Source organism: Saimiri boliviensis, chromosome 7 (assembly GCF_048565385.1).
Source record: "Saimiri boliviensis isolate mSaiBol1 chromosome 7, mSaiBol1.pri, whole genome shotgun sequence".
In the NCBI taxonomy this organism is placed as follows: domain Eukaryota; kingdom Metazoa; phylum Chordata; class Mammalia; order Primates; family Cebidae; genus Saimiri; species Saimiri boliviensis.
In genome coordinates this window covers 94,797,214-94,810,802 of record NC_133455.1, presented here as the reverse complement: position 1 = coordinate 94,810,802, position 13,589 = coordinate 94,797,214, and the positions used below count along the sequence as shown (strand labels likewise).

At 36.8% G+C, this 13,589-nt stretch overlaps 1 protein-coding gene and 1 long non-coding RNA gene across 4 annotated transcripts in view; one reads left to right on the top strand and one right to left on the bottom strand.

The window, feature by feature from the left end:
- Positions 1-1,562, bottom strand: part of LOC101043301 (ALG10 alpha-1,2-glucosyltransferase) — a 33,407-nt gene extending 31,845 nt beyond the window's left edge. Inside the window, exons 1-2 of one of the 2 annotated variants that reach the window (XR_012518529.1) lie at positions 1,392-1,562; positions 100-208 (exon numbers count right to left, since the gene is read on the bottom strand). Coding sequence is in view for 1 of the 2 variants with exons in the window: in XM_003926647.3 (XP_003926696.2) it covers positions 11-208; positions 1,392-1,562 (369 nt within the window). In the remaining variant the exon portion in view is untranslated. Of the gene's footprint in view, positions 1-10; positions 209-1,391 lie in introns of both variants that reach the window. The other variant, XM_003926647.3, reaches the window with a different exon arrangement.
- Positions 1,563-1,614: 52 nt separating this feature from the next.
- LOC141585164 (uncharacterized) overlaps positions 1,615-13,589 on the top strand; it is a 458,381-nt gene continuing 446,406 nt past the window's right edge. For both annotated transcript variants that reach the window (XR_012518530.1, XR_012518531.1), the window contains exons 1-2: positions 1,615-2,508; positions 9,035-9,093. This is a non-coding gene — a long non-coding RNA (uncharacterized LOC141585164). The remainder of the gene's footprint in view (positions 2,509-9,034; positions 9,094-13,589) is intronic.

Here is a 13,589-nt window from a genome sequence, read left to right as displayed (position 1 = left end):
TGAAACATACCTTGTTTCTGGGTTGTACCTTGCGGAAAAGCAAATACAGTAAATAGAAGTTGCCAACACTGAAGAGAAGATTAACAAATCTGAGCATACCAATGGAGCAGACAACATGTTCAGACCATCCAAAGATCCAACTGGCAGGTTTGACCACTCCAACTGACACCAGGTATAAGCCAGGTAATGTAGTAATCATGGGATCCCACTTTAAAATGAAAGAAAATAAAGTCAAAGCAAGAGGTAATACAAACAAGGCAGATACAAACATGTCAAGCCCAAGTCTCATCTCCAGCCACAATCAGAAATTTTGAGAAGTTATTCTATGACGAGATTCAGTCAGTCCTTAGCAGAACAGGCCTAGTTTTTCTTATTTTTTACCCCTGGACCTGCTTAGTGATTGTTGAGGTGGCAGCAACCAATAAATAACAACTTAAAATCGATTTCTATTTTCCAAGAAATTTTCTTGAGAAAGACTTTATTTCAGTAACTAAACTGCAAACGCTCCAGTTTTAAAAAGCATGGAAACATTGGTTGGGACTTTTAAGTTTAGGAAAACATTTGGGCTACAGGCTCCATAATGACAGCTAATAGGAACTGAGCCAGAAATTGTGCCAAACCCTCTGTATTAACCTTACAGCATGCTCTGTAGTAGAGATTATTATTGTCATTTTGCAGATGAGTAACCCGAATTTCTGAAACTCAGAACACTTCCAACATCACAGAACTAGTAAATCACAGCACTGTGATTTATGATCAGGTCTTTCTCTAAAATAGGCTTCCTATTTCCAGCCAGTACCCTATATTGTGTCACCAGAAAAGCAGAGGATGTTTATTTTGATGTTTATTATGTATATACTTGCACAGTCAAATATATATTAAAAAATGATATGACTTGACTGGTTGCCAGTTTATCCAGGTAACAGTTCACTAAAAACACCCAGGGAAGGAATTTGTGATTGTAAATTGTTACTTTTTGGTAGCTGAAGATCCCTCCAGTCCACCTTATCCCATCCCTAAAATGCATTGTGAGGTGCTTGACAGGCGAGTTAAAGGGAAGTTTTCTGATATTTCCAAGGAGCACCCTAATGCCTTTAATCCCCAGAGAAGGAAAGACAAAGTGAGATAGATAACGTCAGCTGCCAACAGGGGCGCTCAGTTCTCCATTAAGTATTCCACCAGATCATTCCTTCCTGGGAGACAGATCTGCTGTTTATTCATTAATTTAACAAATATTTCACGAATCTCAGAAACAGGAACAACAGTTTCTTTCCTGTTTTGAGGCTGGAAGGGTGGAACGGGGCGAGCTAAGTCTAACAATGGGAGAAGGACCTGGGGACGCTGGGCCCTCTCAGGCCGGTCCCTGGGTGGGGACAGGTTGGGAACCCCACCTGGGAAAGGGAGAAATGGCCCTCACAGTAGCGCTGTGCCTGAGGCAGGTGGAAGATCTCGTCCATGTAGGGCTCTCGCAGCGCCCGGCTGAAGGCGGAGAAAAGGAGGCAAGACACCAGAAAGGTACAGCTTAACGCAGCCGAGAAATAGTAACCCTCTAGCTGCGCCATTACTGCTCCCAGAGCCACTGGCCAAAGACCCACTCCTGGAAAATTCTGAGCAAGGAAACCCGAGCTGGAAACTTTGGCTCGAAATGGGCGCGCTAGGCGGGACTAGCCGGACGGGGCCACATACCGGAAGGCAAAGGATGCTGGGAGAGCGCGGATCCGGAAGGATCGGGTCTCTGTTTCCTGGGGGACGGGTTTGATAACGGACCGGATGATTACCCTGTCAATCACATTGCCCGGCGCTCACTGAGCGTCAGAACTTCCGGAAAGGGCGGGTCTCGGAATTCGCCGCACGGGAAGTACGCGGCTTGCTGCTTTAAAAAAGAAGCGGCTTGTTAGGTTGGATTTGTTTTTTTCCTGCTCATATCTATTTTTTACCAGAAGATGGCGAGGTAACCCCATGTTTCCAATTCCAAACCCTAAAGTTTACACTTTTCCCCCTAGTTATTTCTGTTATTTTTCTCCAGTGATCCAATTAAATCCTCAATTTCAAGACATTTTATTCCCTCAACTTTGGAGGGTGGGAAGGGGGCGTTGGTTGTGATAGCAAAGATTGAGACTTTCAGATGAAAACCTGAAGAAGCAGGCCGGGCGCGGTGGCTCAAGCCTGTAATCCCAGCACTTTGGGAGGCCGAGGCGGGTGGATCACAAGGTCAAGAGATCGAGACCATCCTGGTCAACATGGTGAAACCCCGTCTCTACTAAAAAAAAAAAAAAAAAATACAAAAAATTAGCTGGGCATGGTGGTGCGTGCCTGTAATCCCAGCTACTCAGGAGGCTGAGGCAGGAGAATTGCCTGAACCTCGGAGGCGGAGGTTGCGGTGAGCCGAGATCGCGCCATTGCACTCCAGCCTGGGTAACAAGAGCGAAACTCCGTCTCAGAAAAAAAAAGAAAAAGAAAACCTGAAGAAGCAGAGACCCTTCAGTACCAAAGGAAGTTCAGTGAGAGGTGAGAGGAGGTTTTTGTTTATTTGTTTGTTTTGAGGTAAATAGAGAACTCTTCCTAGCGCACTCTGATAGCCATATCTCAGTACCTGTAGGATTTGGAAAAAAGAAAATACTTTAGAATTTGGGGATGTTTTAGGTAAGGAAGAATTCTCTGTGCCTGTAAATTTGGTTGTTAATGTTTGTATGGCAGCGTTCTATTTTTTCTACTAAATCATAGGCGTGAACATCTTAATGGGTGGCACTATACATCCTTTATGTTTGTAGTCCCCCAAATAGCTCTCACACAGGGACTTAAATTTGTAGACTTTTATAGGCTGTGTAGACATAAAATTCCTGTATTCTGGGATTAGGGTTTGGGGGCAGGAGATGAGGTCAATTATTTGAAGAATGCTGGCGATAAATTATGTGTTATGATTTTGTCTTGAGCATGGTTGGCCATATTTTGTGGAAGAATGATCTCTCAGGTAACCTCAGTCAGGTTGCCTTTGGCAATAATATATCAGAAAGGAGAGAGGATTTAAGGTCGCAAATCACAAAGTTCTCAATTGAGCTCTTTTTTTGGGTCAAAACTAATTCAGTCTTTCTGAACTTAAGAACATTTCTTAAATTAAGCTGAATGCCTTTCTATTCTGTCTTTGCCATATCCTCAATTATAAGAGGAGGTAGTGGTGAATGAGGGCTGGAATGGGAACATTTACATTTCTGGAATAAAATCATGTGAGGATCTTACTCTGATGTGATGCTTAGTTTTGTTTTAACCATGATCTCGCATTTTATTATTGAGTCCATGCTGAACTTACCTGTTTAAGTTACTTGTAACACATCTCCAGATGATTCAGTCTTCAGGAGGTTGATATCTACAAGTAATTAGCCACTGACCGGTTGGCTTGCTAAATGGTGATGTATATACTCTGCAGCTTACTGACACACCCTAGAAATAGTGGGTAGTTTCTAAAGGGTGTAGAACAGGACTAGACATTTTTGCTATCCATTTTTCTTTATAATAATTGCCACCAAGAGTTTACGTTAAACATTTGACTCCTATAAATGCTGCACACATCCCGTTGCATGAAATGGAAAGTTTCAAGGAAATAGGGGGTTTTAGAATTGCTAGGCATCTTTATTAATAATCTACTTGACTTCATTTTATAGAAGCTGAAGTTTAAAAATGAACGATTTACCTAAAATTACAGCAAAAATTAGTGTTGGAACCAAGTGTAGGAATTAGAACATTAGACCAAGAGCAATAAAATAACTTCATAGTCTTACAGTTTAAAATAATCTGCAATGTATACTGAACTGAATGTTTCACTAGTCCCAGTAAGTTTACATTTACATTGCATTTTCCTCTGTTTCCATACACAAAGTGGAAATACAAGTTTCATGTTTTGTTTTGTTTTGTTCTGAGTCAGAGTCTCGCTCTGTAGCCCAGGCTGGAGTGCAGTGGCACAAGCTTGGCTCCCTGTAACCTCTGCCTCCTGGGTCCCAGTTCAAGCAATTCTCCTGCCTCGGCCTCGCCAGTAGCTGCAATTACAGGCATACACCACCATGCCCAGGTATTTTTTGTATTTTTAGTAGAGACGGGTTTCACCATGTTGGCCAGGCTGGTCTTGAACTCCTGACCTCATGATCTGCCTGCCTCGGCCTCCCAAAGTGCTGGGATTACAGGTGTGAGCCATCATGGAGGGTTCATCTTTTTAAAAATGTTCATCTTACAGACTTACTACATCAAAATCTCTTGGTGGATCACTGTGAAAAATTAGGTTCTAGAGTGCCATCTCAAATCGCTGAATAATAGTCTTATATTTGGAAATCATCGATGTGAAACATATTCCCTAAGAATGCTAAGAAGCTCCATGGGCCCAGTAGAATTCTTCATAGAATACTTCACTCGTTTGTTAGTGAATTACTTTTACTATCTGCAAATCGATGAAGCTATTATCATGTTTCTAATCTTAGATTATTACATCTTTGAAAATCTTGAAATGCTTTCCAAAGTTCTAAGCTCTGCTTCTAAATCAAGACCTATTAAAATAGCTACTTCTGGGATTTTAATGAAATAAATTACATTTTATTTGACCTATCATTTAAAACTAGATCACTTTTAATATTCAATTTATATTCTCCTTTAAAAATTCCAACTCCCATTTTCCATAGATGTTTATTTTGTGAAAAAGAATTATTAGGATCTGCAATCCTATTATCATTGCACAGCAATTATTTATTTGTGCTACTTGAATTATGATAAAGAAGTTATGAGAGAAAAATGGACAATTTTTGTTGGGGTCTTAGGATATGTTGTTTGAGCAAGAAATAAATCTTTTCTGGTTTTTAAGCCATTAAGATTTTGAATTTATTCCTGCTATATAATCTAGCTTACTTTGATCAATTCAGACATTCCTAATTTGATGAACTCATGTAACATTGCCATGTATGAGCAGTGAATTTCCCCAAAGGCTGTAACTATAATAACTTTGAAGTATTAGTACAAGAAACACCCTGCCTCTTATTGCACCCCTTTTCACTTGTTGCTGAATGAAAACACTGGCCACTTGGTAATCATAGTGATGATTTACTCATTTCTGGGTGACAATTCGTTCTAGCTACAGCAGAGTACTGCACCCTGGGCCAAGATCACAGACAATAACCTCTAAAATGCAACTCTACCCTTGAAGTCAATCTTAACGTATCGATTTAAAACCTAAAGTTTAAAATTAATGAATCAATTAAACACACACACACACATTTTAGTACAAAAGCATTAGCAAGTATTTTAGCTCTACTGAAAATGTCTTGAAGACATTGTATAGGGGACTGGTTAAACCTAAGTCACACACACACACACACACACACAGACAGAGAGAGAGAGAGAGAGAGACTCTTATAAAAGACAATAGTATTTATTTGGGATTGAGCATTACAGTAAGGATACAATGAACATAAGGAGGTAAAAGAAGACAAGGACTTTTAAAGGAAAAATTAAGAGAGTTACGTAAATTGCTTTGAGACAATTATCCTTGATTACAGGGACTGGTAACAAGGGTGGCACCAGCTTGAGGTTGGACAGGCAGTTGCATAGCAAATGTCCTTGCAGAAGTAATTTTTTGTGAGATTGTGGTGGCCTTTGTGCAAAGTTGTGGTTTGTGCAGTCTTTTGTTGTAGTTCCTGTTATCTGGCTTACATGCATGTAAACCCTTTCATTCTGGTCTTCCCTAGTTCGATTTTTCAGGGTTTTTATGCAAGTGACTCCATTTTGATTCTGATAACTTTCATAGAACAAATCTTCCTGGTTTGCGGCAGACTTCCCAGTTTTAGCCTTGAAAGTCTCAGGCCAGGTAAATTCTGTAGTCTCAAAGAGAGATGGTTGGTCATGTGGTTTGGCTGTGTCCCCACCCATAATCTCCCTAATCCCCACGTGTCAACAGAGAGACCAGATGGAGGTAATTGATCCTGGGGGCAGTTTCTCCCATGCTGTTCCCATGATAATGAGTGAGTTTTCATCTGATGGTTTTATAAGTGTTTGGCAGTTCTTCCTGCATTCATTCTCCTTCCTGTTGTCTTGTGAAGAAGGTGCCTTGCCTCTCCCATCCCCTTCCCCCATGATTGTAAGTTTCCTAGAGCCTCCCCAGCCATGCTGCACTGTGAGTCAGTTAAACCTCTTTCTTTTTATAAATTACCCAGTCTCCAGCAGTTCTTTATAGCAGTGTAAAAACGGACTAATACAGTTGGTCATTTAGAAAGATATACAACCCAAAGCAAAACTTCCTAAATATTTTTTAATAACAGTAGTTCTTAAAATGTGTTCCCTGCACCACAGCATTAGCATCACCTGGGAACCTGTTAGAAATGCACATTATCAAGTCATGCCTTAGACCTACTGAACACAAATTCTGAGAGCAGAGCCAAGTCATACATGTTTTAACATTCATTTTGTAATCAATTGTAATTCTCTTAGATTCCCAAGTGGACCCGATTCCCCCTGAAAGTTTGAGAATACTGCTGTCCTCTACATTTCCCTTGCTTTTGTGATCACTCATGCTGCTTTGTCCCTAGCTTCTCCAGTTCTTCATCTCCAGGCTTCATCCTACCAGGAAACAAAGTTCATTGCCAATGAACATATAGACTAGTTCCTCCTTAGTAGCTGAAGAAGAGGAATTTAAATGCTTACAATTTAATAGTTTTTAGTAATATATATTCCTATTCAGACAGATGTCTTTTCTTTCAAAAATACTATGTAAAGGGAAACTGCTTTTTGCTAAAATAAGTAGCTCAAACACCCTAGTCCTACAGCTATTGCTGCCAGTTAGATAAGAAACATGCCAGGAAAAAAAAAAAAAAAAAAAAAAGACTTCATGAATTCCTTTTCTTTTAAACTGCATAAAATTTAAGAGAATCATAAATTGATTATTAAATGAACTGGGCCATTATACTAATGAAATTATAGTACTATTAAATTAACCAAGGTGAAAAGTTAGAGGAGAAGACGTTGAATTAATTCTAACTTTTAAATAATTTTACATTAAGAGACACAGTAATAGATCTTACTAATTTTAAATTTTCAGACGTTAGAGTGAGATTTCTGATACAATTATTATTACTGAAAAGAGAGTTTATGTGAAATATTGCGGATAGTTTCTGGTTAATACCAGTTTGGTTTTAGAAGCAGCGTAAAACAAGTGGGCATCTTTAGGCTGAGCATTAGGTACCCTGCACTGGCTAAAAGTTTGGCATACATTCAAAATACTACTCTTTAAATATGTGCATATTCTCAATTTAGTGAGAATGGAAATCGCCTGACTTTTCATTAATTAAATTTATATACAGACACCCTCATATAGATTTTATTTTTACCAGGCTAAACAAAAATATTAAATGGGTAGTTTCTGATCTCCTGTGATTCCTGTTCTCCTTTCTAGGTTTCCTTTCATTTTTGCTTCGTTTTCGGTTGGTTTTCTGAATGAGGCAACACACTGTATTAAATGATTTACATTTATTTACTATAATAAAATGAAACACTACACTGTTTTTTACTGCCTCCAAATGTTAGTTTCTGTAACTGCCAAATTTCAATGACTCCAAAAATGCCTGAGAAAGGTCTCTGCATTTGAAAACGTGCTTTTTTAAAAAAACTTATTTCCACTAGAGGGTGCTGACAACTTCAACAGAATCAGGACCGGTTCATTACTTTTGCCACCAGTTATGTTTAATTTGTTTACTGATTCCAGTTATGTTTTCATTTATGTTTACTGATTGCAGTCATCTTTACTCATCAGCACTCAAATATCTGCCCAATATAACTGCCACTCAGGATGGCTATGTTTGTAATTTTTTTAAGTTCATTATTTATAATACTGATAATTCATTACTACTTTTTGGTATTGAAAATGTCTTAAAATAGTCATGTCATCATGCAAAAAAATATTGGGAGCAGGTGAGAAATCAGCTGCTGATGGAAATACAGGCACACATGGGGTGACTGGCTTCCTCTGGGGAATGAACAACACACTGCATTCTGTGATCATGTGAAGAAAAAGCTGGCCGGGCGCCGTGGCTCATGCCTGTAATCCCAGCACTTTGGGAGGCTGAGGCAGGCAGATCACCAGGTCAAGAGATCGAGACCATCCTAGCCAACATGGTGAAACCCCGTCTCTACTAAAAATACAAAAAAATTAGCTGGGTGTGGTGGTGTGCCCCTGTGGTCCCAGCTACTCAGGAGGCTGAGGCAGGAGAATTGCTTGAACCCGGGAGGCGGAGGTTGCAGTGAGCCGAGGTCACACCACTGCACTCCAGCCTGGCGTGTGATGATGGAGTGAGACTCTGTCTCAAAAAAAAAAAAAAAAAGCCTTAATTATCTGAGGAAGGTGAGCTACTTCCCCCCGCAGGAAGCAGCCAAAGATCCTGGGGGAGGGAGAGAAGTAAAAATCTTTTTCCCTCAATAAAGTGGCAGGAAGGTCTTCAGGCCTCCATCCTTCAGTAATTCAAAGCAAAGTTAGGGCGCTCCTAGGCAGTGAACACTATCTGGCTCTAAAACTGCCACACATGCAAGGCACAGTTTGGCTACTATAGTGGGGAGGAGCAGGAACAACTTGAAAGCCCCTATTCTTCCACTCTGATCGGGCCTCAAATAGGATGTGTCTACCACTGAAGATGGGCCAGGAGCACTGAACCTACCTCCTCACCTCCCACTATGAACCTGGCTGACAATGAGTGACAAGAAGTCAAATGCTGTGTTGGGGAATGGCACAAAACATGGAGAGAAAAAATCCCTCTGAGGTTCAGGCTTGCATAGAGTGTTGAAAGTTGAGGATGGAGTAGGAATACTGAGAGGAAGACCTTTGACATTTAGGGCTCAGCGTTTAGCACAAGATAAAAACATATCTCCACTAGAATTTGAAGGTGTGTGTGTGTGTGTGTATGTGTGTGTGTGTGTGTGTGTGTGTGTCTTGATTATGTTACCTAAGCACACATTTTGTAGAGTATATACCTAGGATTGTAATGACTGTCTTATAAATCTGTGCGTTTTCTAGGTTAAATATTAACAACGGATCTTCCAGAGTGGTTGTACCAATTTATACTTCTTCAAGAGGTATGTGAGCATTTTTCTTCTTTCATGTCTTTGTCAACACCTAGTATTGTTAGTTTTTTATGTTACCCATTCTGATGCATATGTTACAGCATCTCACTGGAGTTTTAATTTGTATTTATCTAATGACTAATGAAGATAAGCATGTCTATATATGATTATTGGTCATTTAAATATTCTCATTTATAAAATTTTATTCAAATTAATTGTCCAGTTGTCCAGTTTATATTTTATTTCTTGATTTATAAAAGTTGTTACATTCCTGATATTAGCTTTTTGTTATTTGGATATTTTGAAAATGTCTTTTCTTACTACTCTCTGTGACTTTTTTGTTTTTTTAAAAACTACTAAGCTTACCTATTCAGATTTATCACTCTTTTCCTTTATGTTAGGTTCTACTTATGAAGTTTCTATACTTCATAGAAATTTCCTGAAGTGGGAAAATACTATCTATAGTATTTTATAGATTTCTATTGCTTGCTTTTTACATTTAGATCTACAATTCACTGCCATGGGATTCTAGTGTATTGTGTGAAGTATGATGTAATTATTTTTTTCATTAAACAATCATCTTAGCAATATCTATTAAAGATCATTTTATTACCACTGCTCTGAAGTACTCCTTACACCAAATCAAGAAATCAAGCGTTGATATTTATGTGGGTCCATTCCTAAACTTTCTATTTTATTTCTTTGCTACATTTGCCAGTTATGATATTGAACTACTTTACTGTATATTTAACATAAAGCATGGTAACTGGTAAAAGCATGTCTTTTCACTATCTTATGCTTCTTTAAGAGTATCCTGGATATTTTTGGTCTATTGAATATCCATTTATATTTTATTAATTCCCACAAAAATGCTGGTTACTGTATTAGCACTCTTTTGAATATGTATAAGAATTTGGAAGGAGAATTGAAATCTTTACCATAAAATCTATTACAGTTCCCCTTTGTATTTTGGCTATTGATTATTTGTTATTTAACTTTTCTTCGTTCAGCATATCAGTCAGGGTATTGTATTTAAATAATTAATATACATTTTAAAAAATTTTGATAACTTTCACTGGGAGGACTGGGAGAATATTATACATGAGTGGGGATGCAATTACATTATATCCTTATATTTCATAGTATGAAGTCATTTGAAACGAAAACTATAAAAACTGAAAGGTGACGTAGGCAGTACGATCCTGGACATAGGAATGGACCAAGATTTCATGACAAAGACACCAAAAGCAATTGCAACAAAAGCAAAAATTGACAAGTGAAATCAAATTAAACTTAAGAGCTTCTTCACAGGAAAAGAAACTATCAACAGCGTAAACATACAACCTACAGAATGGGAGAAGATATTTACAAACTATGCATCTGACAAAGGTCTAATATCCAAGATCTATGAGGAACTTAAACAAATTTACAAGAGAAAAACAACCCCATTAAAAAGTGAACAAAGGATATGAACAGACACTTTTCAAAAGAAGACATACATGTGGCTAAGAATCATATGAAAAAAGTTCAACATCACTGATCATTAGAGAAATACGAATCAAAACCACAATGAGATACCATATCACGCTAGTCAGAATGGCTATTATTAAAAAGTCAAGAAATAACAAATGCTGGTGTGGTTGCAGAAAAAAATGGAACACTTACAAGCTGTTGGTGAGAGTAAAAATTAGTTCAACCATTGTGGAAAGCAGTATGGTGATTCCTCAGAGATCTAAAAGCAGAGCTACCATTTGACCCAGGAATCCATTACTGGGGTATATATCATAGGAACACTAATTATTCTGCCATAAAGACACATGTACACATATATTTATTGTAGCACTATTCACAGTAGCAAAGACATGCAATCAACCTAAAGGCTCATCAATGACTGATTGAATGAAGAAAATGTGGTACATATATACTATGGAATACTATGCAGCCATAAAAGAACAAGAACATGTCTTTTCTGGGAACATTGGTGAAGCTTGAGGCCATTATCTTTAGCAAACTAATGCAAGAAGAGAAAACCACATACTGCATGTTATCACTTAGAAGTGGGAGTCAAATTATAAGAACTTAATGAACACAAGAAAACAACAGACACTTGGGTCTTCTTGGATGATTTCATTGTAGTTTCAATTTGTATTTATCTAATGACTAATGAAGATAAGCATGTTTTCATGTGTTTATTGGTCATTTGAATATTCTCATTTATAAAACTTTAATTCAATTGTCCAGTTTTTAATCAAGAAATCCTCATGACATGTGTTTACCTATGTAACAAACCTTCACATGCACTCCCAAAACTAAAATAAAAGTTAAAATAATAAATAAAAATAAGAAAAAGTCAACAAATGGCAACATAGGCTTGTTGTTTCAGTTTACAAAGTTAACTGTCAAACATCCTTGAAGATAGTTTAATATTGGAAAAATAAATTGAAGTTTGGCAAAGATAGTGAACCTTATTTAGAACAATTATAAGCTTATTGCACTTATTTTACCTTTGGAATAAACACAGATGTTCATTAAAAAGTGAGTTTTGTGAACTGATGCCTGTTCAGATCCCTGTATTACTATTTTTGAACATGTAAGTACAGAAATTAAGAATAAGCTTTTAGAAATGTTTATAGCAGTTTGGCAGAGTAATTTTAGTTTTGTAGAATTAATACTAAAATTGAACTTATATTTTATATGTCTGTTTTTTCATTCACTTTTCTAACAATTCATTTTTGTTATATTTCATAGAATTATTAATCCATGATAGTTTAGAAGTAAAGCTAGTTCTTTACCCTATGTAGTTTGAGAAATGTTCTATTACCTTGTGACAAATGATAATTTAACTTAAAGAATAAAATTTAAAAAAATAACTTTGTACTATGTCCAGAAGGTGATATTTTTGACCTGGCAACTTAAAAATTTGATATAATATATATTTAGCATAGTGTTTTTATTTGGCTAACATCATTTAGTGTAATGCTCAACACTCAACCTAAACTTAGCCCTTTCTTTCATTTTCGAGAATTCAGTGTTCTGTAAGTATCAAGACTGTTATTTATTAAGCCAGCATAAACTAATTTGGCTTTTTGCTAAGAGCCAGAACTTTTCATTATTTTCATGAGTATGGGTATTCTGCATTGGTAGAGCATTCTAGTTTTCCACCTCTGTGAACACATTATTAGATAGCTCCTTGCAGTGAAAGCAAATCTTAGCCAAATTCCTCAGAAAATGGACATCCATTAGTTATAATGAGAAAGAAGCAGCCAATAAATAAGTTTGCAGTTTAAGTTCCTTCTCTCTGCTCTCTGGTATCCTGGCAAACACTTTTATGTATGTCTCAGTTCTAAGCAGATGTGATGATAATGGCAAGCCTTGTAATCAGCTCTTGAACTGAGATTTTTAAATTCTCTGTCTCTCTCTCTCCCTCTCTCTCTTTTTGAAGTTGAGAGAAATTGAATCAATGCTTTTGACTTTCTACTGCCACGAATCCTCTTATACCATTTCCAACTATTTTCTTAACTTAAACAGCAGTAATATTGGCAATCAAAAAGTTGTTTCATAAAACTTATATTAATTACTACAACTTAAAATGCCTGTGCAAATACAGGTCCTTCTTCTGAAAATTATTTTTATTGAGATATAATCTATGCACAGTAAAAAATCACACATTTTAAGTGTACAGTTCTATGCATAATCCCTCATGGATATAAGTAAAAGTCTTGTGGATAGATTTTCTTTAAATGCTAGCTAGCCAGATTCAAATAGTTGAATTAAGTAATATGCTAAATGGCTGATCAAAATATTTTTATTCAACTTACCTATTCATAAACCTCTTATTTCTCAATCAGATATAAGGTATAACAGCTTTACTGAAAATATTACATACTTTCATTAATGAACAATGAGTAATTATCACAAATGCATTTCAGTCAAATGCTTATGCACTTTGTAATCAGCTTATATTCAGTGGTATTGACCTTGGCAAAAAGCTACACATATAAGAATTTCTGTGGAAGGCTATTCATTTTTTAACTTGGTTATTCATAAGACCACTATTAATTATCTTTCACTATATAAAATTAATTAACTATAATATATTTCAAATAATATATTTTAGTAGGCAATTAATATATGATTTCTTTATGAAACATTACTACCTCAAATAGTGGAAATAACTGTGTGTTACACTCAAGCAGAAATGTTAAAAGCCACTGAATATTATCTCCTACACTTTTTCCTCTGCTATAAGAATGTCAGATACTAAATAGAGACTATCTTTAGTCTCTGTTCTGAGATGGGAATTCACGGAGTCATAGCAGCCAACCCACACCTTCCTACAGTACTAAGAATGAGAACTGTATGCTTAAGGTTGTTATTACTGTGAAGCCACTTAATATAGTACATTTATTATGTTGCTAACATTATTTGTCATGGAGACACTTGATAGCACGTAACATACTCTATGCCTAATACAGTACCATTCAGTAGTGCTTAATAACTATTGAACT